General features: G+C 39.6%; 1 protein-coding gene and 1 long non-coding RNA gene across 6 annotated transcripts in view; one reads left to right on the forward strand and one right to left on the reverse strand.

Annotated features, from left to right (window-relative positions):
* The window catches only part of LOC119477967, a 91299-nt gene extending 82807 nt beyond the window's left edge, over positions 1 to 8492 (forward strand). Inside the window, exon 3 of the long non-coding RNA XR_005204350.1 lies at positions 8363 to 8492. This is a non-coding gene — a long non-coding RNA (uncharacterized LOC119477967). The remainder of the gene's footprint in view (positions 1 to 8362) is intronic.
* pnpla7a (patatin-like phospholipase domain containing 7a) overlaps positions 791 to 26261 on the reverse strand; it is a 28674-nt gene continuing 3203 nt past the window's right edge. For 2 of the 5 annotated variants that reach the window (XM_037752278.1, XM_037752275.1), the window contains exons 7-36: positions 26034 to 26174; positions 25779 to 25938; positions 23160 to 23240; positions 22386 to 22514; positions 22124 to 22204; positions 21244 to 21382; positions 21069 to 21140; positions 20855 to 20931; positions 20260 to 20415; positions 19920 to 19997; positions 18768 to 18973; positions 18189 to 18320; positions 17894 to 18017; positions 15927 to 16040; positions 15472 to 15538; positions 15213 to 15362; positions 14178 to 14241; positions 13762 to 13930; positions 12401 to 12583; positions 11606 to 11724; positions 11169 to 11325; positions 9791 to 9907; positions 9050 to 9119; positions 8661 to 8777; positions 8349 to 8497; positions 8062 to 8214; positions 7827 to 7943; positions 6381 to 6465; positions 5092 to 5207; positions 791 to 3260 (exon numbers count right to left, since the gene is read on the reverse strand). In XM_037752278.1, the coding sequence (XP_037608206.1) occupies positions 3135 to 3260; positions 5092 to 5207; positions 6381 to 6465; positions 7827 to 7943; positions 8062 to 8214; positions 8349 to 8497; positions 8661 to 8777; positions 9050 to 9119; positions 9791 to 9907; positions 11169 to 11325; positions 11606 to 11724; positions 12401 to 12583; positions 13762 to 13930; positions 14178 to 14241; positions 15213 to 15362; positions 15472 to 15538; positions 15927 to 16040; positions 17894 to 18017; positions 18189 to 18320; positions 18768 to 18973; positions 19920 to 19997; positions 20260 to 20415; positions 20855 to 20931; positions 21069 to 21140; positions 21244 to 21382; positions 22124 to 22204; positions 22386 to 22514; positions 23160 to 23240; positions 25779 to 25938; positions 26034 to 26174 (3649 nt within the window). In that variant the 3' untranslated portion in view covers positions 791 to 3134. Of the gene's footprint in view, positions 3261 to 5039; positions 5208 to 6380; positions 6466 to 7826; positions 7944 to 8061; positions 8215 to 8348; positions 8529 to 8660; positions 8778 to 9049; positions 9120 to 9772; positions 9908 to 11168; positions 11326 to 11605; positions 11725 to 12400; positions 12584 to 13761; positions 13931 to 14177; positions 14242 to 15212; positions 15363 to 15471; positions 15539 to 15926; positions 16041 to 17893; positions 18018 to 18188; positions 18321 to 18767; positions 18974 to 19919; positions 19998 to 20259; positions 20416 to 20854; positions 20932 to 21068; positions 21141 to 21243; positions 21383 to 22123; positions 22205 to 22385; positions 22515 to 23159; positions 23241 to 25778; positions 25939 to 26033; positions 26175 to 26261 lie in introns of all 5 variants that reach the window. The other 3 variants (XM_037752279.1, XM_037752281.1, XM_037752280.1) reach the window with 3 other exon arrangements.

Here is a 26261-nt window from a genome sequence, read left to right on the forward strand (position 1 = left end):
GTGTCAAACAGTCCCACAGGTGTGATGGCTCTTTTTTTTTATTCATGATTATCTGTTTTTTTTAACAGTCTTCGTTGAGCTCGATATAAAACAAATGACGTTTTTTTCACAAAATTATCGACATATCTATATACTATGAAATCTTTTTGCACAAAATTATCGTCATACTATACTATGACGTTTTTTGCACAAAATTATCGCCATATCTATATACTATGACGTTTTTTTCACAAAATTATCGACATACTATACTATGACGTTTTTTTCATGAAATTATCGCCATACTATACTATGACGTTTTTTTCATGAAATTATCGACATACTATACTATGACGTTTTTTTCATGAAATTATCGACATACTATACTATGACGTTTTTTTCACAAAATTATCGACATATCTATATACTATGAAATCTTTTTCATAAAATTATCGACATACTATACTATGACTTTTTCTTGACATACTATGACTTTTTTTCTACATACTATACTATGACTATTTTTTCGACATACTATACCATGACTTTTTTATGACTTTTTCCAACATACTATAGCTTTTCTATGACTTTTTTCGAAATACCGGTACTACATTATGACTTTTTATGACATAGGGTTCTGTGAGGCATTTTGATGTGTTTTCTTACCATTTTCCATCATTTTATAGACCAAACAATTCATTGAAAAAATGATCCGCACATTAATGAAAGATGAAAATAATTGTCAGTTGTTTCTAATCTACCGCAAAATACAAAGCCAGATGTCAAATTGAAAATTGAAAGACACATAGAATACAACAGACAGTGGTTTATTAGTAACAATTGATTATCAAAAATGATATTTATCAAACAACATAAATATAAACAAGTAACTGATGTGATAGAGTACGGGCTTACTGGTAAACATTCATCATTGCACACTAATGCTAAATGAGGGCACGCATGGTTGTTTTTCCGTAAGGGTCATCTAAGGCTTTGTAACATTAACTTTATGGCACAGTTCCACACATTACATCAGCACTTCATCCATTACCATGTCCCATTTAATAAAGTAGTGAAACATTCATTCTGCCAGACAACATCAATTCATTGTGCTCGGTTTTTGGAAACCACCCAACAGTACAAAAAAAACCCACCAGTACAAACACCATTACCTCATGAGTAAACAACATTTTCCTATCTCCGCCTTACTCTAACATTCTGTGTAGAGACTCCATTTAACCAACACCATATAGGATTCCCATATTGTTTATCACTGGGTTTCTCCTACTGTCTATATGTGTAAGGCTGCAGGCACTGTAGCACCAGCATTAGCTGAGATCACAGCTTCATACGGTGAGGCTTACAGGGTGCTGTGGAAAATGAAATCATGAAAAGTTGCATTGATATTCTAATGATGAGAGCCTAACTGATAAATTGCGCAGCTGATGTTAGCTCAGTGCAGCTGTATTTGAATTTTAACACGTGTAGGTAACAGTAACAGAAAAAGTAACAATCACAAGAGAACACAGACAAGTTTGATTTTCAATTAAAAAATGTCCCACTTAGTAAATATTTTGATTTAATTATTTCAGAAACAAATTGAAGGAATCATCTTTAAAAAATGTTTGTTATGTAGTATTGTTAGGGCTCTGGTAATAAGGCGATTAGGGCTGAAACTATTAGTAAATCAACACAAAACTACCAACTATGATAATCAATTAATTGTTTAAGTCATTCATCAAAGCAAAAATGCCAAACATTTAATGATTTAATGATTTAATGAATGATCAGAAGCAAAATTTTGTTGCTTTTCCTGGAATTTCTTTATAGTAAACTAAATATCTTTGGGTTTTTGGACGGTTTGTCAGACAAAAACAATTTAACCTTGGGCTCTAAGAAATTTTTATACCCATTTTTGTTACTTTTCTGACATTATAAAGACTAAAAGATCAATCTATTATTGAAAAAAATAAATATCACACCAATCAATCAATAATAATAATCGTTAGTTGCAGCCCCTAGGTGTGACTGAGGTTAAGTTAACTCTATAAAAATGGTAAAGTGTCATACAGAGAGGCATGTTAAACAAGGCTATATAACAATTCATTAGTGTATTTGTTCATTTTGTGCATTGCATTTTCTGGAGTGATTGTCCAGCTGGTGTGGCTTGTGCATAAAAAATCATCTAGGGCTTAGGTTGTACACATTGGCTTAAATATGAAAATATTTAGTTATTCAATTTTTTTTATATATTATGTATGCAACAAACATCTGATCATCTTAATGGCAGTTTCAAAAGATCCAAATCACTACCAAAAAAAAAAAGCTAAAACATACAGTATCTTGTCAAGCCAAATAACTTGTGTTACACCGTGTTCCTGTGAAGAACTGTCCTGCTGCTGCAAATAGCCCCTGTGCATAAACTGTACTGAGCTGCAGAGTTCACCCAACAGATCCACACTGTCTGCTGCTCAGTCTGTGTCTGCTATATTCAAGCCAGAAAACAGATGGTTGGGGGGGCTCTCTCTCACCAAGCTGAGAGGGGAAACTAGTGCTTTGAAGTGGATTTCAATCATTACTTCCCTCCATGTCCCTGGCACACTGGGTTTGACAAAGCTGTGCTGACATCCATGGCCGCGTAGTGTGCTGCTTGTTTTACTCTCTTTTTTTGCTAACTATCTGTTTCTAGATAAAAGAGAAGTGAGGAAAAAAGGTTATTTTGTAATTCAGGAGACCTGACTCCTTAACGCAAATCTCATATCTAGTTGAAACTCCTTAAATCTAAGTGTAATCAACCGCGAGTGATAGTTTTCACAATAAATATTCCTTCCTTCTATCTTCTACCGGACTGTTGTGATTCATGTAAAGTTACAGAAAGTACTTCTTGACTGTCTCAATATGAGAAATGATCAGACTTGCAGCTGCTGGAGTATAATAGGAATGCATAGAATCTGCAGCTGAGTGTATGTGATATTAGCTGCCTGTATTGCCATTTGTTATGTCAGCCACGCAGCTAACGAGGCCAGGGTTACAGAGGGCAAAATGGTAATCACAGTCATGCTGTCAGTCTCAAGGGCAGGGGACAGACTGGAGGGTAAAAGACAGGCAGGTTAAATTGTGACGACCTGATCAGGCAGAGCTCGTTAGACCGGTCTTCACTTAATGGACTGTTTGGAAAGGACTTCCCGGTTTGACGGACTGTCAGAGACGGCGGGAGTCTGGGCGTGGCTGCCGGTGAGTGAGGTAATGCGGCGTGCACCTCTCCCTTCCAGCTCTTCATCCTGAGAATCAGAAGCAAGGTTATGTATCAGTGACGAGGCGGGCTCAAATTACATTTCATCTGAATAATATTCTACAATTCTAATCAAATTCTCAAGAAAAAGTGGCTAGAAATGCATAATTAATTCCACTGAATGGGTCATTATCAAATAACATGGCTACTATGATACGTGGCCCTTGTCCAATGCAACTGCTTTCTATTGGTAATAGTATTTTGTTCTCTTTCAGGGTTTTTTAAAAACAATCATCAACGGGATCTCTGCTTGAAATTTAAAATTCAAGGTATCTTTGTTTGTTTGTGACCAGAAGGAATAATTAAGGTGACCAATAATGATATTGTATAAAGATAGATTTCAAGAAATGTAAACCTATCTTTTAACAATCTCCAATGTGATCTGATTTGAATTGTTCATCTTGCCTGATCATAGCAGTAACATACTCTAAAATGTCCAGTTAAAGGGACTGTTTGTAACTTTTTAAGCGTATAAATGTAACGGGTCGGGACACATGCGCGCTCACATATGCGCGTTCGCGTGTGGCCGCTGCCTCGTCTCCTCTGCTGCTTGCCTTCATTCAGACAGAGCGCGCGTTCTCGCTCAGCTCGCTCCACCTATACACGTGGACGCGCGCTCACTACACACTGTAGAAGACTTCGTAGCTCTGAGAATATCTAGTGAATGTACAGTGGACGTTTGTGCAGAAATAAATGCTGCAGCTCCTCCAGACCAACAGAGGTTTCCCGTGTCTTGTGAAGTATCGGGGCTCCGCAGAGAGAAACTATATCGTCTCGTTACCGACCGGGTGCCGGTGTTTTCACTGTTCCCTCCAGGAGCGGGCGGAGACGATAAGTTACTCGCTGCAGAGCCCCGCTCTGACCTTCGTCTGGTCAGCTAACATTACTGCCAAGCAGGTGAAATATAGAGTGATATTGTGGTTTTAGCTGACGTGTGTCACCTCACTGTTCTGAGCGATGCTCGTTCATGTCTATTTAGAGCGAGCAAGCTGCGAGCTCGACGCTGACTTTCGTTGATTTCACGGCCACAGGTGTCGCTGTTAAGAAGCATTTCTGAAAGTTACAAATAGTCCCTTTAAAGGCATTTCTCTAGAGTCTAGACATTTCCACTCCATTCTTACTAATTATGTCTTTACTACACCATTGACATTTTTCTCCGTTGTTTTGTGTAATATAATAATCCTTACACCTCAATTGGTTCCCCTTTGGCGAAGTTTAGTTTTGTAGGTTTTATCCTGTTTTAGACGTAACACGTCTTTGTTAGACAGACAATACAGCTGTACAGCTGCCAGTCAAACCCAGTGATTCCAGTAGACCTGAATCTTTTATGGAGTAGAATACGCAATAATTTCTTTTTTTGTCTGATTTGTAAAAACATTATTCAAGTCTTAACTGAGTCTTGGCCTAATCCTCTTACTTTCAACTCAAAGTCATAGCCTTACAAATTTCTCAGGCCCTGGCACTTAACAAGAACTAAAGCATATCATTTTAGTTTAATTAGGTGGCCCTGCAGTGTCTTCCAATTAATTTTAGGATATGTTTTATGGTATTATTGATCACCTTTTAAAGCATGAATTGGCCTGGCTCCAGAATGAACTATAATCTCTTTCTGTGCAATGGCCAACAGGACACTTTTGACTTTCCCAAAGTGTAGATTTCCCAAAAAGTTATTGTGCCCAATAAAAGTGAAAGTGTGTGATGTAGGAAAAAAGAAAAAGTATAAAATTCATTACAATGTGCAAATGCTATGGTTACTTAAGTGCTGTACTTGGTAGAATAGGAACCCCATAGTGTCTACCCTTATGAGCTGTGGTTCACACCGTGTCAGCAGTCTCCTCCCCTTCAGTGTGCTCTCCGTAGCGATTGTATAGCTCCATGTCAGACGGAGCGCTCTCCATCGCCTCCTCTTCATAGTCAGTGTGGTAGTCTGACTCCTCTGATGAAGGGAAGGAGCACATTGTGGGTGAATAAGTGATGTGTAGAAAAAGGTGACAATGAAAGTGGGTGTGCAGGTGAATGAGTCAGAAAAGCAAAACTGTGAAACATTGTGATAGGTCAAATGGAGCAGTGTGACGATTGACGGATGACGAATAGGTTATATATAGAAAGAAGAGCAAGAATGAGAAGGATGGAGGTATCTGAGAAAACACCATTGATTGCTTGATTACTTAAAGATGTTTTCTAAATAAGATTTAAATATGTTAATTGTTTCTATTTGATTGCAAATGCTTATTTTGAACTATTAAGTTTGCACAGGTCCTACTTTCCATCGGCATGTTACAACAGAGTATATGCATGAATCCGGAGGTTAAATTTAAAACCATTTAAGACCCTTTCCAAACATTTTAAGACCTCATTAGAACTTCGGGTTCTAACAGGTTACATAAGAAATAGGAATGACCTAATGACAACTTGTAGACAGTGACTCATTGCATAGTATAGTATGTCGAAAAATAAAAAAGTCATAGTATGTCAAAAAAAATTCGAAAGTCATAGTATAGTATGTAAAAAAAAAAAGTCATAGTATATTGAAAAAATAAAAGTCATAGTACGGTATGTCGGAAAATAAAAAACACTATCTCAAAAAAATCATTGTATAATTTGTCGAAAAAATAAGTCCTAGTATAGTATGTTGAAAAATAAAAAACACTATCTTGAAAAAAAAGTCATTGTATAATATGTTGAAAAAAATCATAGTATAATATGTCGTTAAAATTAAAAAAGTAATTGTATAGTATGTTGAAAAAAATTATAAAATAGTATGTAATAAAATAAAAAAGTCCTAGTATAGTATGTTGAAAAAATAAAGTCATAGTACAGTATGTAATAAAAGGTAAGAAAATGTAAAAAAAAAAGTCATGAATAAGCCATAGTATGTCTAAAAAAGTAATTAAAAAAAACATTGTAAAGTACGTCAAATAAATCTAAAAAATAAGTTAAATATGTCTAAATAAAAAATCTAAAATAAAAGGTCAGAGTGTAGTACTGTATGTTGAAAAAAAGTTACAGTATAGTGAATGTACAATAACCTTTTTTGGACATACTATACTCTGAACAAAAAGTATGATCATAGGTGTGGCTGAAAGTAAGAGTGTGTCAGTAATTTTACCATCCACCAGAGCAGGTTTGACGGGCTCGATGCGGGACACGATTTCTGCCAGGTCAGTAAAGGAAGCATTGGGACACGTCACCACCTAAAAGACACAAATACACACACACACACATTAAAGAAATACTCAAAATAGACGGAGCCAACAAAGAGAGAGACTCTGATGTCATACATTAGGTCTATTTTAATAGACCTAGATAACTAACCAATTGTGCTCTAACGACACCAGGCGTCAACACCTTGTCTGTTAGAACGCTTGAATGTACTCCACCTTACGTACACTGGTGGTGAAAACATAAATAGCAGCCAGCAGTTTCACTGAGAAGGGAGCTGATTTGGATTTAGTCTTTTTGTCTTCCTTTTTTTCAGCTGATTAAGATGCCAAAAGGGAAAAATCTGTCCACACAACATTAAATGATCACTGCTTATTCTGGATGTTAACTACTGTATTTCTTTTAGCTTTAGCCGCAAACTTTTGTTTTAAAATCTTTTTTTTTTTCCATCAGCATTTTTTGCAACATCACTGAACACACTATGTAGAATCAATCACAGTAAGAGACGCATTATTTCCCCTGAGAGTTGCACCTGAAAATAGAAAGGCACTCATTAACTGCCTATGTGGGATAGCTATTGTTTCAAAGAATGAAAATTGGATTCATTTAGAAGACAGTTTTAAGCATTGCAGTTTCGAATCAGCAACCATGACTGTAGCTCCATCCTTATCTTCACAATCATTCAGGTTAGCTTGTTGCTGTGGCGTTATTGTCGAAAAACTCCTTTCGATATCAACCCTGCTATTTTTCTCTTCATCCTCCTCAAGTTGTTGTTCAGATTGGGGGTAAATATATCATCTTTCTTCATCATTCTGTCTCTTTCCTTGTTTAGTTGGTCCTTTATCTTTCTTTGCCATTGCTGGGGGACAAATCTGGTGCACGGAAAATCTGTTTCTCTGTACTTAAAGTGCAGACTGCTGCATAGTTTTAATGTCATTTCTTTAACAGCAGTGTAGCCCAAGGCCTAAAACATGAGGCTGTTGACGACAGAATGCGTCTGACAATGAGAGAAAACGGAACCAATGTAGTATACCCCATATGGTTGATTAAACATACATGGACTGCAAAATGAGATTACGGATACCAACCAAACTCAAGAGGATGTGAATTTTGCTTTGTTTTTGCACAGGTGGTACTAATGCAGAGCAGCTACTGAGATAAGGTGCTGGTGAGCTAATCCGTTTGATTGCATTTAATGCTCACTATTTCATAACTCTGTAGTTGCATGTTTTGAAATGGCTTTGATTAAACCATGAATGCAAGATATTTGGAGTTAGAAATGTCCCCTGCCAGCTATTTCACTGTAGACCAACTGAGAGGCTTCAGAGTTGTGATGAGAATCTATATTTATACTTCATACCACACGTAAAATTAGGTCCATTACATTACTTACATTGTTCTTGCTTTGGGTGTGGAACTCCTCCTGGTGTCGGTCTTTCATCATTTTCTCCACCACTCCACTGCGAATCCACACGTCAAACACAGTCTTCCCGTGCTGGTATCCCACCTCCTACATAACACAAATGTTCACATATAAATATTATTTTTTCTGCTGATGGGGCAAAATCATTAAAAAGATACGACTTTTTGGGAATCTATTAGTTCTGTTATTCTTTAGTCAAACTTACGGCAATCTCGTCAAACTTGCCGAACTCCAGCGTTCGGTATCTGTCAATCGGAGGTCTGATGTACTCGCAGTAGTCGCTGCTCTTCACAGACTCCAGCTGCCTAACGCAGCACACGTAGGCCAGCCGAGTCTGAATCTCTGCCATGTTTAACACCTAAGACCACCCAAGTGTAGAAGAACATATGCATCAAAGAATACCCTCATTATTATTCATAGGACTCATTTACTTTTAAAACATATCCTCGCACAGTCTGTTGTCTGTGCCTTTATTTTTAATCAATCCATTACCTTTACTTTCTCAGCAAGGGGGTTGAGGCGTTTCCATAGCAGCCACCAGCCGGAGAGCGAGTCGCCGTAATTAGTGAGGTTGGTTTCATACCGGCTGCCCACGTCAATAGCTATCACCACTTTGGCCCCCATGGAGCGTGCCACATCAGCTGGGAGAAGAGGAGGAAACAGAAACATAAAGGTAGACAGGAGAAGAAGAAGAGGGAGAGAAATAATCAATCATACATGGGTGTTAAAATAGTTGTAATGACATGATCAAGGCACTGAGAGCCAGAATGCCAAGGGAAGTAAGAAAGGCTGAGTGTAACACACCTGGCAGGTTGTTGATATAGCCTCCATCCATCAGCAGGTGTCCATCTTTAGGGTCGCAGAGAGGAGGTAGATACCCAGACAGAGACATGCTGGCACGAATGTAACGCCACAGAGAACCTAAAACAGCAAATTACATTTTATGCCTATTAAACAATATGTATTTAATTGAAAGCAACCAACCTGAACTAACAGAAAGTTAGACTCATCAGTGAGACTGATTAAAGGGTCAGTTCACCAATGGACAGTGGTGGCAGATAAAAGAGAAACTATCTACCGCCATGGCCAGATACCACTTTAGGTAAAAAAAGAAAAAAAAAAAAGAAAAAAAAACTCTTGTCAGCAAACAAGAACAAAGGATTCTTTGAAATTAAAAAAGAAACGGTACCTACCGTCAGTGTGTACTCTCATGGCAGAAGCAGTGATGTCAGTTGTGATGTTGAAATACGGGAGCCGAAGGTCCTGCATGCACAAAAGGGTTATATCCAGGGCTGTCAATCGATTAAAACATTTAATCATGATTAACTGCAAAATGTATCGCGCAATTTTTATCTGTTCAAAATGTACCTTAAAAGGGAGGTTTGTCAAGTATTTAATACTCTTATCGACATGGGAGTGGGCAAATATGGTTGCTTTCTGCAAATGTATGTATATATTTATTATTAGAAATCAATTAACAACACAAAACAATGACAAATATTGTCCAGAAACCCTTGGATAACATGGCAAACTCAAGCCCAACAGGCAACAGTCAGCAGTCAGTGTGCTGACTTGACTATGACTTGCCCCAAACTGCACGTGATTATCATAAAGTGGGCATGTCTGTAAAGGGGAGACTCGTGGGTACCCATAGAACCCATTTTCATTCACATATCTTGAGGTCAGAGGTCAAAGGACCCCTTTGAAAATGGCCATGATAGTTTTTCCTCGCCAAAATGTAGCGATGATCGCAATACTCAGCATATCGCAAAATGTTTAAATTCGCAATAAGATCGTATCGTGACAATATTGTGTCGTGGGGCCTCTGGTGATTCTCACCCCTACATGATGCATTTGCTTATCCTGCACCACCACGATCTTAACTAATTCATTGTCTCTTCTGTGCCATCTTCTATAGTTCCTTGGAAACTCACCTCGATCTGTTTGCTCTTGAAGACATTGCTGATGCTGGAGTTGAAGGCCGCGCCGGAGAACATGGAGGTAACTGGGTACGTCAAATCCAGAATCTTCTTAAACACTGATGTCATTTCCTGCGGGAAAAGCCGGAGAAAATAAAGGTCAAATGGGTTCTATCCTCCACACAACGAGATGTTTTCTCCAGTACAAAGCAGAATGAATCCCTGAAAATTAAAGATCAATTTGATGTAAGGAAAATCTACTGGATTCATTGTGTTTGTCGGTGCTGTATGTGAAGGTTTTTTCTTTGAGCACTATGCTATTCTTAGTGATTAGAAAAATCTCAAAAGGGTAAATTCACACCTCATAAAAAGGTATCAACGTTTCCACAGAGCAAACTGTCCTGACTTTGGTAAGGACAAACTTTTTATTACAACAGTGGTTCTTTTAGTGCGACACTAAGGAGCAGCAACACGGCCAGCTGCTTCCAGAGGGAAGATTCAGAACTAAGGACAGAGCCAGAAGAGGAGGGGCTGGATACACTGGATACAGGACGAAGCATGCCAGCCTACAGATCTAGAGACTGAGCGGGGTGTCTGAGCGGGGTGTCTCAAACCAGCCATCATGGATGGTCACAGGGTTAAAGACACAAGGATGAACCTCATATTAGGACTAAAAAGATTCTATTCATGAGCCAAATGTGCAAACCATCCAGGGCTGTGTGTGCAACACCAACTCATTACTTTTGATTGTTAATCAGCACAGCGTGGTTAATTATATAAAAGGTCGAATAGAGGTCTAAACTTGTATAACAGAGTAACCTTCACAAGGACGGGCTCACAAGCAGAAAATTGAAAAACTGCTTGAAAATATTCTTCTCCAAATTGGAGCAAGTGGAGGCAGAGCTGTTGAACTCAGCTTCTCTTCCACAAAAGAGAATAATGTCTACTAAACGATCCTACTTAAACCATTTGTTCGTCACAGTTATTTGGCCAAATTCTAGGCATAATTTCAAATACGGCATCTAGGGAGAAAACACTTGTACGTCGTCTCTCCAAGCTTTGCAGTCAGCAGATGTTCAAGGTTCAAGTAAGTTCAATACAGGTTAAAACTGTGAGAAGGGGCTGTCCTGGTGGATTAAGATGCAGAACGTCCCTGGTTCAAATCCATCTGGGAAGATTTGTTTGTCATCCTCCTTTCTACATTCATTGACTCTAAAGTGTCCCCTGTCTAATAAATGAAAAAAATAACAGTATGGAAAACGGACTTGAATTGATCTTTTGATGACAAATGGGATAAAATATAAAAATGCCTACTTCATATAAAGCAGATATCAATTGCTTTTAACATTTGGGTTCATTTATAGACTAGTATCGTTGTTGCTTTGAATCTCACCATTGCCCATTCTTTGGCCCTCATCCTCATGCGGCTGTGGCTACGGTCCTCAGCATACAGTGCCCCCATCAGGGAGCCGATAGAGGTGCCACCAATGAGGTCCACTGGGATGCCGGACTCGCAGAGAGCTCGCATTATCCCCACCTGGGAACAGCCCCTGAACAGAAGGGTTGAAAAATAAACATAGAAAGACGGAGGGAAATTGATTATTTAACTAAAAAGACACAGAGAAAGACCCAGCCAGCAGACAGATGAAACCAGAAAGCTTTGTAATTAGGGTCTGAGGCTCTGACAATTATAAAATCCATTAAGCCCAGAAGATGAGTCATATTTCAAATGTTACATATAAAAGTTCCTGTCCTAGATTACAGTATATTATGACGTGAGCTTTTAGAATAACTGTTTGTGGGAAAAACAGACGGTAGGGGTGGCGTTACCTGGCCCCTCCTCCTCCCAGGATAAGAGCAATAGCGTTGCCCGTAAGGACTCGAGCCAGGCGGGAGAAGTCTGAGTGACGGTCTGCTGGCTTCTCGAGCACACGTTGATACAGCTCCAACTGAAAAACAGGGAAATTACTGTAATAAAAGTAGGGAGGGGGGGAGTGAGATGGTGAGAGGATAGAGAAGAATTGAATGGAGAAAATAGGTAGATGTTGAATGAGAAAAAACAAGATTATGAGAAAGCAGTAAAGGAGAGGCTAAGAGAGGGGACAAATGAAAGTGTTTTGATCTACAGATGAGAGTGAAAACATTGGGCGATCGTTTATATTTTCGTCCAATTGCGGTTACTCGAGATCACCGATCCGATCGCCACAATATCACAGCATAATGTTACGTTTAACATTACTATCTTCTCTTTAATATCACAATCAAAATCATATCCATAACTACTGTTGTGAAACACAGAGCAACGTTTTGGTGAGCAGGCATATGAGTAACAGAAAAAGAGACTGTAAATTGGTTTGTAATTAAAGATCTAGGCTCAGCGGACGGACATGCCGCTTCACCAGAAACATCTCTAAATGCACAGTAGGGCGCAGACTCTAGAGATTATTTTATAACACCTTAGTTCTGATAGTAAGTTAGTTAAAATCGCCTTAATATCGGCGTGGGAAAAAATAACCGTCGATCATTCCTTCAATCCACGATAAACAATCTCATCGCCAAAAGTCTCAAGCCTAGAGAAATTCAACGAAAACAAAAACAAGCAACACATCTCTATTCTGTTCCTACCAGTTTGGGCAGGCTCCTCTTAGAGAAGACCCTTCGGGGACAAGAGAGGTGAAGGTGTCTGGAGATCCAGCTCCGCATGTTGAGCCAGTCTACAGTTCCTTTGGGTGGGGGGCCATCTTCTCTGTGCAACAGCACCAGCTGCTTCTGGGCACGCACTGCACTTGCTTCCAACATACGCTCCAGCTAGAGGGAAGACATCAAGCACAGATGTTTTTACAACATGTTTATTCTCCTCACTTTTCTTCAGAGTGGTTCCTGTGTAGCGCCTGTTCAGAATTTTGAGTGCTAACTCAGAAAAATGCTGCAAACTGGTGACTGCTAGAGACTACACTGGGTTTAAGTGAGCACAACATCAGCACGAGTACAGGTTATGTGATTGATGAAATATACTATTATATGTGAAGAGCTACACTGTACTTTTGGGTAGCCGGCTGGGCGATAAGAAGATTATTTGAGAGATGAAATGTTAATTACATTTTAATGTATTTCATTCACGTTTTTCAAGTGCACAACTGAGGCCATTATTTAATGTCTTAAAAAAGGCTAAATAGTCTGAGAGGAAGGTCAGATCTGTTACTCAGTCAACAGGCCCACTGCTAAAAGTGTATGTGCAAGGTGAGAGGGTGTCTGTGTGTGTGCCCTGAAAGATAAAATCAACGCAGAGCTATGACTCATTCCGAGCAAATATTGATCCATCTTTCCATTTCTCCCACAATCTCCTGTTAAATGAGGATACATCCCTTACTTTTCTCTGTGCCCATTTTTCTTTTGGAAGGCAATTATCTCCCCCTTCATCAGCTGGATGGGACTTTCTTTCTCTCGCACCCCACCTCTCTTTCACAACATCCATCCACCCTTTTGCTCATTTCACCAATATGCCCAAGGGTCAGATAGAAACCTTTCACAGCCGGTGTGACCATTAAGTCGGTTAACCCCCCGGGTTTAACCATGACTCAAGAGCATAATGATCAGCACTCCCCCAAATATCAAATCAGAAAGACGCCGGTTAATAGTAATTGGTGTGATGATTTCTCTGGAGAGAAAAATCCTAACGAGGGTTAGACAACGTATAGTCAGCTGTAACACAGACCATTAACCCATTAATGCTTTTCATTCACCTCCAGCTTTACAAGAGGTTCAGATTTTCTGAGTTTTGTACTGTTGGTTGGACTCGGCAAGCAATCTGAAGATGCCACCTTGGACTTTGGAAGCTTGTGATTGTCATTTTTCACTATTTTTTTTTTAATGTTTTATAGAACAAACAAACACCCATCAAATAACTGAATTCCTGAACTCAGCTACCTTTGCCACTGATTCTCCTCTCACCTTCCTCCACCTGTAACCCACCCCTAACACCTCACCTCCCCGACGGCAGGGTCCTGCTCTCCTAGTCCCACAATGATGATGCAGTCGGCCTGACGGATGCACCGCTGTGTCCACGGGGTCAGAGTGTAGTCTGTCTGGTAAAGAACTATGCGATGGAGGTCTTCCTGTTGGCCCAGCCAGCTGGACAGACGGTACTCATGGACGCTGAAGAGGAAAGGAGTCCATTAATGACAGTCGGCACCTCCCAGCTGGCAGCACATGGTAGATACATTTTCCCGGTTGTGCCAATAAAGCATACTTAAACTCAATTTAATGAGGGAGTCAGAAAGATGAGGAGCCCAAGGAAGAAATTAAATAGGTCAAGAAATAGCATGAGTAATTGGGGGGGGTGGGAGGGGGTGAAGAAAAAACCCAACAGTCCTGCAAATTTTAAGTCAGCCACAAAACACACCTGTCTAGTGCTGCAGCTCCAAGTCGCTGTTTGATAATATCACTGGTCAGCAGAAGAGTGGGACCTGTATGTGAAAGATCACAGCAGTTATAGTCAATATGTCTGGTTGAAGCACTTGACTAAATCCACCTGACTTAAGACCGGTGGCATGAGTAGGTGAAGAGCTTTTAATCAAAATATTACAGTAAAACAAACAAGGGAGCTGTCCTGAGAGTTCATGTAACATACTGAACTCTTTCAGCTGTTCAGTATATTCAAAGCCTATACACACACACACACACACACACAACAGGTCTGTCACCACTCTCACAGTCATGCCCTAAAGCCTTACAGTGAAAGCTCTTGTTGTAATTAAACCCCAATTCCTTAATTCAATATGAACAGATCCTGGTTATCTTAGGGCGCTTTCACAAGTCAACATTTAGTCCGCTTTAATCGAACTCTGGTGCAGTTTAACATCTGGTGCGATATGTTTGGGGCGGTTGTGAACACAGTAATCATGCTCTGGAGCGGACCAAAACAACTGGACTGAGATCGCTTGCGAGAGGTGGTCCCAGCAAACCAAGATGCAGGCTGCCTGTACGGGCATTGGTTGAGATGGATACTGGTAAATGACCGGTTAACATGAGTTGGAGAGGACTGACCTGGACTTCTGCAGAAGTCCGATGTTTGCTTTACATCTGAACCGAAGAGAACCTACAGAATATGCTACATAAAGTCCACAAAAATAGTGATGTTTATAAAGTCATAAACTGGAGGAGAAGGGATTTGTGCGATCACTGCCAAGTCAAATTGTAAAAACTTTGACGGCATCAATGTCCGCCATTCCCTTCATAGACATGGCAGCTCTAAAAAGATAAATTGTCTACTTCGTACACGTCTAAAATAGTAGCAGTAGGGTGGCCAGATGTTAACAAAGCCCATCCAGGACCTTAAAGTGTACTCGACCCTGAGCTTTGACCTCTCTGTGGAGGACGGCAGTGAAACATACAAATTAGGAAAATTTTGAGCTCCTGTATTTTTCTCTTTTCTTACCTATTGCCATGAGTGCATGCTGCAGCTCCAGGGTGAAGGTAGTGAGAGGTACTTCTTCTGATACAGGCAGGACTGTCACAGTGGAGAGATTGGAGGCCTGGTTCCCTGCATCCCACTTACTGCCGGGAGTGTGGAGGGCCAAACTGCGAGCTGGACACATGCATGAATACTGTATTAGTTGACCTTCCCTTCAACAGCGAGCGGAGATAAACACCAAGAACAATGGGGTAAAATTAAGCGCACATGTAGATGCACACACCTGTCAGAGGACCGTTGACCTGCTGGAGGATCTTCTGTCCCAGTAAGTGGATCAACCTGGTGACAACCTGAGAGGCGCAAACATTTTAGAAGCGACTCTGTGTTACTCAGACAGACAGCTGCAGTTTCCTCACCGTGTATATAGTCATGTGTCCTTTAAAATGTAATTCATGTGCAGTAAATTAATCTCGATTTTACATTCAAAATGTTAAGAAAAGAACATTTTGGGAACCTTTTACCCACGTTATTGTTCAGTTGATGATGAATTATTCAAATGCTCATTATCAGGGGTTAGGTTTAATCAACTCTGTTTTAAAAGCAATCAACTAGATTCATTTTCAAAGATGACCTTTTGTAAATCACTACAATCAAATCACAATACACCCTATCCATAAAAAAATGAATTGTGTTTTCACGTCAGTTGAAATTTATTTTAACAGTTGAGGTTCACCCTACCTGTGGGAACTTCCTCTTGATGGAACTGAGAGCTCCTTCTGGTAACTTAGCCAGCTCAGAGTCTCGTACAGCGTGCACTGTGGTGGCTCTGTTCTGATGGGTCAGGGCCTCCACCTGCAGAGAATTGAAGGACACATCACATTGTTTACTTGGTCAGAAAACAAAAAGGTCCCATCACAAGTAAAAAAAATAAACCCCAATCATTCGTAAACCTTACGACACAATGTACTACCGAATAAATCTTGGTCATGCCTAGAAGGTAACCCAAAAATTGCAAAAACATGCAAAAACTCTCGCAAGACTCAACGACCTATCCTGACCTTAACCATTCAAGGTCAATGCCTAACCATCTCGTGAGAGTTACGCAAATTGTGGGTTACCTTCTAGACACGACCATAAAACTTAACTTCAAGAAACCAATACTTTGGGGAATACACGATCAAGAAGAATGATTTTCTTTGGAGTAAATCACACAATGCTCACACAATGGGCTACAGAACTTCATACCGTTTTTGAGGAAGCTAAATTGCAATATATGTATAGTCATAATTTATCATGCAGCATGAACACAATTTGAAGAAAGTTACTTGCTAAAAAGCTGAAAGATATATTATTACAACCCAAATTACGAACATATATTCAAATCAAGTGCAATTATTGAACTGAAATCCTTCCTCTGGCCCTTGAAGTTGGCAGATTTAAAAACATCTAGGAGGACAACAGGTTGTGTGAATTATGCAATTAGGAGAAGTTGAAAATGATTCACATTTTCTTTTGTATTGTTCATACTATGATGAGTTAAGAATATCTATTTTAAATGAAATGTCTACTTTTGTTTCTCAAGCTTGTAAAAAATGTCAGGATGGCTTATTTGTTCAGTATTATTTGTAATTTATGTTGCTACTAAGTTTTCTGTTTGGATCTTAGTCCATGTTCCAAGAGTTTCAGAGTTATCTTTAGGTAAAAAAAAAAGAGCTATAAATAAGATCTCTCCATCTCATCATCCAGAGTTGACGTCAACACTTAATATATCTCAGATGTTAGCCCCCATCGCAGGAGCTGCAACGACAGATTCACCCCTCCTGGTAACAGTAACCATAGCATCCATCAACCCAGGTATTATTAGAAGCATCGTGGCAGAGATCAGCCACACCAGCCAATGGAAAAGTGGGTGAAGCGTAACAAAGTGACTTTGCTTTACGTAGTTTATCAAAATGAAAACGCAGTCCTGGCATCAGTATCCGCTTTTAGATGCTAAGAAAAATGAAGGACAATACTGGGAAACATATGTTCACGTTTCATATTACTGGTAAATGTATTGATATGCTGGATAGTTGAACAGGTACTGAAGGTAAATTTCAAAAGGAAGGTGAGAAACGACTGCAGTGTGCACACCCACACGTCATGCGTCAGACTGCCAGGTATGCTGGTGTAAACTCTGGTCTAAATGTGTTTGGAGTCCCGCAAAGAGCCTGAGACAAAATGTTTATTTCAGGATATATGCTGAATAAATGAATAGAAGTATATGTAAACTATAACATACAGCACAGTGTGGTATATAAGGATAATAAAGATTCAGTATTATCTTGATGTGCGTTTGTTTTTTTTGTTTAAATTCAATTTCAGCTGGCTTGCAGGCAGCATAAGATGTACTTGGATGAGTTTTTATTTACTGGCAAGTGAGAGTGGTCTCATGGTCATGTTTTTTGAAGAGCCTACTGGCAGCCTGTTTTTTCAACTGTGCATACTGACAGTGAATATGTTATGTGATGATTAAATACTGTTGATGGCATACACAATTTTCCTCATGCATATTTAAATCTGCATGTTTGAAGAAAAAAATCTGAACTTCATGTTGATGTACCGTCATTAATATTTATGAAGATACTAGAAGTGAAAAACATTGTAGATATTTATAAACTACTATCCACCGTCTGTCTCCCCCCCCTCACCATCATGGCCCTTACCACTCCAATCAGGTCGCCGCGTCCGTACTCTCCGATGAGCTCCTTCTTGCCATCTTCTTTCATGATCACAGAGCGCAGTCGACCACTCAGCACGATGAAAGTGCTGTCTGATTTCTCTCCCTGCCTGAACAAAATATACAGATAACTTCAATTCACTGCAAATATGCAAACAAGCGTGTGAACCAAAACCTCCCATTCTTAACTTGTTTGGAATGGATCTAAAAAATGTATTGACTGCTCTCACATGAATGTATTAATGTCAACAAAGATATATACAAGGTTATCAGTAGAATACCTGTAGACCGCCCTGCCAGCTTCCACAGCCATCCAGTCAAGAGCGAAGTCTATCTGTCTGACAAAAGAGGACATCCTCCTCACCACGGTGTGAGCAACGTTCAGCACTACCTTTGGCTCCACACGCATGATCCTGAGGAACAGATGAAAATTCAACAAAAGAAAGGAGGTAAAAGAAAACAGACTTTTCTCATTGTTCTTTTCATGTTGGAAACTACCTTTAAAAATCACATATTTGAATGTATTTAATGCCTGATTAATTTATTGATCTAGCTTCTGATTACAATGAAGAACAAAGCTGGAGAAGAACACATTTTGTTTGTAGAAACTGCGTTTTCCCTGCACCCATAACATGGCCCAAACAGACTGCGCTTTATCTGAATGTTTAGATTTTAAATAAGGACTGTGACCATTATCAATTATCATTATAAAAAGGTTTTACACCTTATATATCTTTTATACAGTCAAACTTTACTGTATCTATAGTTGCTGCTCTCTGCCTTTGCACAGCAATATGACTACATCTCAAGTACACATTTCTGTATGGAGGAGTGTGTATAGATGTATCAATGTGACTCACTCGTAGAAGTGGGTTTTGGAAATGGAGAGGAAGCTGCAGTCTCGCTGGGCCCGAACAGTGAATATGAGGGGCTCTCCGGTCAGGACGGCAAGTTGACCGACAAGCTCTCCGGGGTGCGTCACAAACAGACGCGTCTCTTCTTCGCGGTCGATCATCCGCTGGTAAACGTGGAGGAGGCCGGAGATCACGAACTGGATGCTCACCTCCTAAAGCACCGAGAGGAGAGGAGTGCACAAGTTTGACAGGTGAAGGTGTGCTAATTGGACACGTTGATTTGTTGTCAAAAATGAATTTCACAGTAATTATCAGAGCATTAGTTCATTATTGATTTGTTGTGAATATTACCCACATATCTAAAAAACATATGCTGAGTTAAACTTCTGTTTATCTTGATGAGTCAAATTGCTGTTTTTGTGTGTATTGCTTTAGAACAAAATCTGATTTTTACGAAACATTTACTTAGGTATTTAATGTTTCACACTGATATAATTTGGTAAAATGTTACTTTTGTCATATCTCATTTAGATATGAGAACTGTGAACAACAATATCTTGATATTGAGAATTGAATCACAGTAAATATAACAGATCATTTGAGCATGTTAATTAGTTATAATTATTTTTTGAGGAAACAATTGCATTTAAAACTTCAATGGTTTGCAAATGTCACAAAGTCGTACATGACATTACAAGTTTTTAGAAAACTTTGTGCAGCTGAACAGACCAAACTGTCTTATGCTTGAACAGAAAATAATAATAATATTCAATATTCAAATCTTATTTCATTTATTTGTGAGGCTGAGGGTCGCTGTGTTCAAACTTTGTTTTACAACACAGTTGTGGAAAATGCTGCCAAATTAAGTGCAACAGAGAAGGTGGAGGATAGGAGCTGCACTCAAACAAAACTTGAATACTGTGCTGGAATACAATAAATTAATTCAATTAAAGTTGGGTTTTTTTTATTGATGGAACCACAGAGAAAGTTTAACACATTAAAAGACACAAGGCTCTACCAGTGAACCTGGTCCTGCAATGCCTCTACACCCTCCAGGGGTGAAAAAAGTGACAAGAGTGGAAATGGAAAAAAAACTTAAATTAAAGTGTCATGAAACAGAAAGGAAGTTGTAACTGCTTTGTACGTTGTTGCTCTTACCTGGTCGCCCTGACGAGCCACCACAGAACCAGCTTTGACTTGATGGAGGGTCACTCTGCCCTCAAGTAGACTGGGGTCCTGTAACAAAAAAAAAAAAAAAAAGTTTGACAAACATATTCAGAATAAGTGATTATATATATCATCACAAAAGACACTCATAATGTATTAGACCTGCCACCCTAATTGATCCAAAGACAGTGTATCAGAATTTTCCCATAAAAAGGTGTCACATTGCACAATATGCATTCAAAATTAGTATTACCTTTATTTTGAATTAACTGATGTAACCCCTAAAGTTTTTATACAAGCTGATGTTCATTTTCTGGAATCAACCTCTCACCTGCAGCTGGATGATTCTCAGCAGGTCCTTCTTAGCAGCCTGGAGGATTGTGCAGCTCTTACTGAGGTGGATGGCATCAGAGTGCCCCCCGCTGTCTGTGTAGTGAAACACTTCAGAGGGTGTAGGCTGCATCGTCACACTCTTCTTCAGGCTGGACTACAAAGACAGACATGAGAGAGTGACTGATGAGGAAGAACAAGATGAGCAGCGGCATAGCAGTGGATACTGGGATATGGTTTTAAATCTACACAGCCAACCTCTGATTCAATGTAAAGAGTAGGGCTGTCAAAGTTAACGCGATAAAGCGTTAACGTAAATTCTGGACAATATTTGTCATTGTTTTGTGTTGTTAATAGATTTCCAATAATAAATATATACTGTACATACATTTGCATAAAGCAGCATATTTGCCCACTGTCCATGTTGATAAGAGTATTAAATACTTGACAAATCTCCTTTTAAGGTTCATTTTGAACAGACAAAAAATGGGCGATTAATTTGCTATTAATCGCAGTTAACTATGGACAATCATTTGATTAAATATTGAATTGATTGACAGCCCTAGTAAAGAGGTGATGTGGTAGGAGAGTCTTACTTTGGGCGTGAGGGGACTGGATGGAGGCTCATCTATAGTGACCCGAGCTCGTTCACAAGCCATGTTCAGGTCATTACCTGCAAATCAGGACAAAGGTGGAGGATTATTTGTTTATGTATGTTGGTATCTGTGTGTGTCCTTGCTTTCAGATCACTGACTGCAGGAAATTAGTACAGACATATGACATTTGGTGACGTCCAAGTCAGTGACTCACCTGCGCAGTCGGTGGGCATCGAGGTGGACCGCGGCTTCCTGGAGCTGTTTGAAGGACTGTCCTTTACACCATCTGCTTATTGTAAAGTGCCAGCAATGGATCAGTCTCAACACAACATGAAGCACAATTTCAAATGTGCGTGTGCAGTGTACGTTTAGAATGATGAGGGTGTGACCTGTCTCTGTGGGGCTCTCCGCGGTCCCAGCGGTCCCAGCGGGTAACTCGTCGTGGAAGTACAAACGACGAGTCGTCTTCCCAGTGGTCGCCTCTCCCATCACACTGTTTATATTGGACAAGGGCACCGCCTGACTCTCCTGTCCATACGACAACAAACCAAATAAGTAAAAGTCCACATTTCAGTTAGTCAGAACTACGGTTAACATTCTGAGAAACCACTAAATATTTTTATGCATAATAGATTTGAAGTACATGAAAATTAACACATTAAAAGGTAGGGTCGGGGATCTTGAGGGTTTTACATTTACATTACATTCAGGCCGAATGACTTGATTGGACGGGTTAATTACAGTCCTGTGACCCTAACTGCAAAGACGTTTTATTTCAGTTGGGCCATTTGGTGATCACTTTCTTATTGATACTCAATCATATTTACTTTCTTAGTTATTTGAGGATGTCTGAAGACTTATGACTACAAAAATAAATAAAAATCTTTTTTAAAGCTTTCAGGAATTGGCAAAGTGAACACCATCCCACATATTTCCTCCCAAGAAGATATTAACGAGTATTTTGGATTCATCATCATAAAGTGTGAGGCAAGCCAGGTTTAAAGGTTACTGCCCTCCCTGTTTTCTGTGGAGGGGTTGCAATCATTTTTACCCATTTTCACCGAGCTTTATGAAGGACCGAGTTACGATCCTGTGCTTAATGTTGTGTGAAATTAGCTTGCATGTGTGTGACTGAGTGTGTGTGTGTGTCTCTCTGTGCTTCTTTATGTACAAATTCATACACACTGGTGTTTAGGTATTCAATATGAGCTTCTGCGTGACTGTGTGTGTACACACAAATATATATGCACTAATTAATTTCCCTCCTACCGGATTGAAGAGCTCAGTGGTTAGGCCCAGATAGTTATGCAATGCCAAGAAGGTGACTCTTTGGAGGCGCACCATGATTATCTGTAACACAAAATCAAACACTGAGGTAAACAGAGCAAAACATATTATACATCAGATTGTAATTACATCCAAATCAGATCACATTATATTTTATAATGATGTGTTCCAGAGGGAGGAAAACTTGTCTCAAGGAAAAACAAACACTACATACTGTATATTTATTGTTAAACAAATCCGTTACCTGAATGACGCGAACAAGTGTCTCTGGGTATTTCTTAAACACAGACTCAAAGGCTGATGCAGGTAAACGCAAGATAGTGGAGCGAGTTGCAGCCCGTGCACACACAGTCTTATATGGAGCTGGATAACCCTGGCAAAGGCAGGACAAAACAAGTTAGAAAAGAAAAGAATTAAGGAAAGACAGAGGCATTGAAACCTCATCTACATGACTGCAGCGATGATAGCCAAAATGATAATCATAATTATTTTATAAATATTGAGATCATGATCACGAATATTGACTGATTTTAGGGACAAAACATTTTTATTACACTTTAACATTTAAATAAACAGGGCACTCCCTTCACTTCCATGTTGTGCTGCATTCCTGCTAATAACCAAATCTTTGCATCCAAATAAAACCTAAAATAAGGTTCCAAAAAGAGTAATATACAGTATATTACCCTTCTACTCTGGACTGCAGCTGCAACATTCACAGGCTGCCGCTGTAGGGTATATGCGTGCAGCACAGGAGCATGACAGCTCCCCAAAAGTGAAGCCAAAACATCTTTATCGCCCCCTTGTGGCTGGCTGTTAGTTAAGGAAGCACGCATTTTTGGACGATCATTTTTGTTTAATTGTGGGAAACCACAAGCATGATTGCGATTAATTTTTGATTACTTACACTAACTGATTAATTCAATCTGCTCTAAAAAATAGCCAGATCCGAGGACAAAAAAGAGGACAGAAGCAGAGAAATTAGTCTGATGTACAGATGGAGAAATAAGCGGCTCACAGTGATGATGTCCAGAATACTGAGCAGGCTGTGGACGCTGTCTCCAGGGAGCACGTCCTTCACCACAGGTTCTGTACCATCCTAAATAACAGGAAAACACAAATACATGAAATGACATTAAAGGGACTGTATGTAAGTTTTTACATGTATAAACCTTTTTTTTATATTTATTTTTTTATTGCCAATGTGTGAACAACAGGTTGTAACCTAACCTAAAAAATTAGACCTTCTGCTACTTTCTGGGTTTCCTCTATCAGTCTCACTGCTTTTAATGTGAAGAATGCGGGTGATCAACCGGCCGGGCCTTTGATTCATGGACGGATCTTCGTTTGGTAAGCTAACATTACTGCCAAGCATGTGAAACATATAGTCATATTGTGGTTTTAGCTGGCTAATGTTGCTAACATTAATCAACATGATGCCTGTCAATCACGTTCAGTCTCGTGTGGCGCCTAACTGTTCTGACCGATGGTCGCTCGCGTCTACGTAGTGCAAGTGTGAGCAGCAGGAAGCTGTGTCGTTGACTTAAAGTGTCACTGTTAACAAGCAATTTCTGATTCTTACATCTAGCCCCTTTAACAACAGTCTTTCTTCAAACTTTACTGTGAAGCCACAAACATATATATACATATATTGCATCTTTCAAAGAAATCTGCAGGATTGGAGGACGACTTATGTGTGGAAAGCTATAGTTTTTCTTCTACCTCTTGATCTTTAAACAGCAAACTGTATCTAGATATACAGCGGGTAAAATAAGTATTGAACACGTCACCATTTTTCTCAGTAAATATATTTCCAAAGGCGCTATTGACATGAAATTTTCACCAGATGTTGGTAACAACCCGAGTAATCTATACATACAAAGAAACCAAAACAAATAAGTTCAGAAATTAAGTTATGTGTAATAATGTGAAATGACACAGGGAAAAAGTATTGAACACGCTTACTGATATTTATTTAATACTTTGTACAAAAGCCTTTGTAGGTAATGACAGCTTCAAGACGCCTCCTGTATGGAGAAACTAGTCGTATGCATTGCTCAGGTGTGATTTTGGCCCATTCTTCCACACAAACAGTCTTCAGATCTTGAAGGTTCCGTGGGCCTCTTCTATGAACTCTGATCTTCAGTTCTTTCCATAGATTTTCAATTGGATTCAAGTCAGGTGATTGGCTGGGCCATTCTAGCAGCTTTATTTTCTTTCTCTGAAACCAATTGAGAGCTTCCTTGGCTGTGCGTTTGGGATCATTGTCTTGCTGAAATGTCCACCCTCGTTTCATCTTCATCATCCTGGTAGATGGCAGCAGATTTTTATCAAGAATGTCTCGGTACATTTTTCCATTCATCCTTCCTTCAATTATGTGAAGTTTGCTAGTACCGTATGCTGAAAAGCAGCCCCACACCATGATGTTCCCACCTCCAAACTTCACTGTTGGTATGGTGTTTTTAGGGTGATGTGCAGTGCCATTTGTCCTCCAAACATGGTGTGTATTATGGCATCCAAAGAGTTAAACTTTGCTCTCATCTGACCAGACTATATTCTCCCAGTATTTCACAGGCTTGTCCAAATGTTGTGCAGCAAACTTTAAACGAGCTTCAACATGCTTTTTCTTCAGTAATGGAGTCTTGCGTGGAGAGCGTGCATACAGGCCATGGCGGTTGAGTGCATTACTTATTGATTTCTTTGAAACAATTGTACCTGCTAATTCCAGGTCTTTCTGAAGCTCTCCACAAGTGGTCCTTGGCTCTTGGAAAACTCTTCTGATAATTCTTTCACTCCTCTGTCAGAAATCTTGCGAGGAGAACCTGGTCATGGCCAGTTAATGATGAAATGATGTTCTTTCCACTTCAGGATTATGGCCCCAACAGTGCTCACTGGAACATTCAGAAGTTTAGAAATGCGTCTGTAACCAATGCCATCAGTATGTTTTGCAACAATAAGGTTGTGAAGGTCTTGAGAGAGCTCTTTGCTTTTACCCATCATGAGATGTTTCTTGTGTGACACCTTGGTAATAAGACACCTTTTTATAGGCCATCAGTTGGGACTGAAACAGTTGATATTAATTTGCACTGACAAGAAGTCGGATTGCTTTCTAATTCCTGATAGATTTCAGCTGTTGTCTTGGCTTTCCTTGCCTTTTTGCACCTCCCTTTCCTCATGTGTTCAATACTTTTTCCCTGTGTCATTTCACATTATTACACATAACTTATTTTCTGAACTTATTTGTTTTGGTTTCTTTGTATGTATAGATTACTTGGGTTGTTACCAACATCTGGTGAAAATTTCATGTCAATAGCGCCTTTGGAAATATATTTACTGAGAAAAATGGTGACGTGTTCAATACTTATTTTACCCGCTGTATGTTGCAATACTGCCCTCTCCTGTTTTCCATGAGCTATGCACATGGGTATTGGAAGGTTGAGGACATTGAAACAGAGTAAAGCGTGCATGTGCCTATCTATCTATCTATCTAGCATTTCAGTCAGTTTAGCACTCTGTGTAATATGATAGGTAAGTTACTCATAAAATGTGAAAGTGCACAAGAACCACTATACAACAAAACCAAATGAAGTTTTTCTGAAAATAAAATGAACTGAACATCAACATGCTATCCACATACGTTCTCCTGGATACAGAGCTCGAGTCGTCCATCCTGGACCACGTAGATGCTGTCGTCATCGTCTCCTGGCCTGAACAGACCTTCGCCCTCCTGCAGCTCGATAAACACCATGTGGCGACACAGCTCTAGGAACAGGGGCTTCTCAAAATGACCCAAAACCCTACAGCAAGTTGCAGAACACACACATTATGAAAACAAAGGGGGAGAAACAATGGGAGAGGCTAAATCTGCAGGAAAAGTTGTTTATTTTTTTACCTGACATTCTTCAACATGTAAAGGACCTCAGAGGGCAGGTTTGAACTCTGCACATCAAACTCTGTTAGGTCAGCCTCCAGCAGGGAGGGAGGAGGTTCCTTGGGCTGCAGGGTGGGAGGATCTTTGCGGATCCTCAGGATTCTGTTGAAGCACAAAAAATGTATTTAACAAATTCCGCTCAGCAAGGCTTGAAACAAAACTTGCACACACAGAATTAAAAGAGGTAAT

The sequence above is a fragment of the Sebastes umbrosus genome, chromosome 19 (genome assembly GCF_015220745.1).
Source record: "Sebastes umbrosus isolate fSebUmb1 chromosome 19, fSebUmb1.pri, whole genome shotgun sequence".
Taxonomy (NCBI): Eukaryota; Metazoa; Chordata; class Actinopteri; order Perciformes; family Sebastidae; genus Sebastes; species Sebastes umbrosus.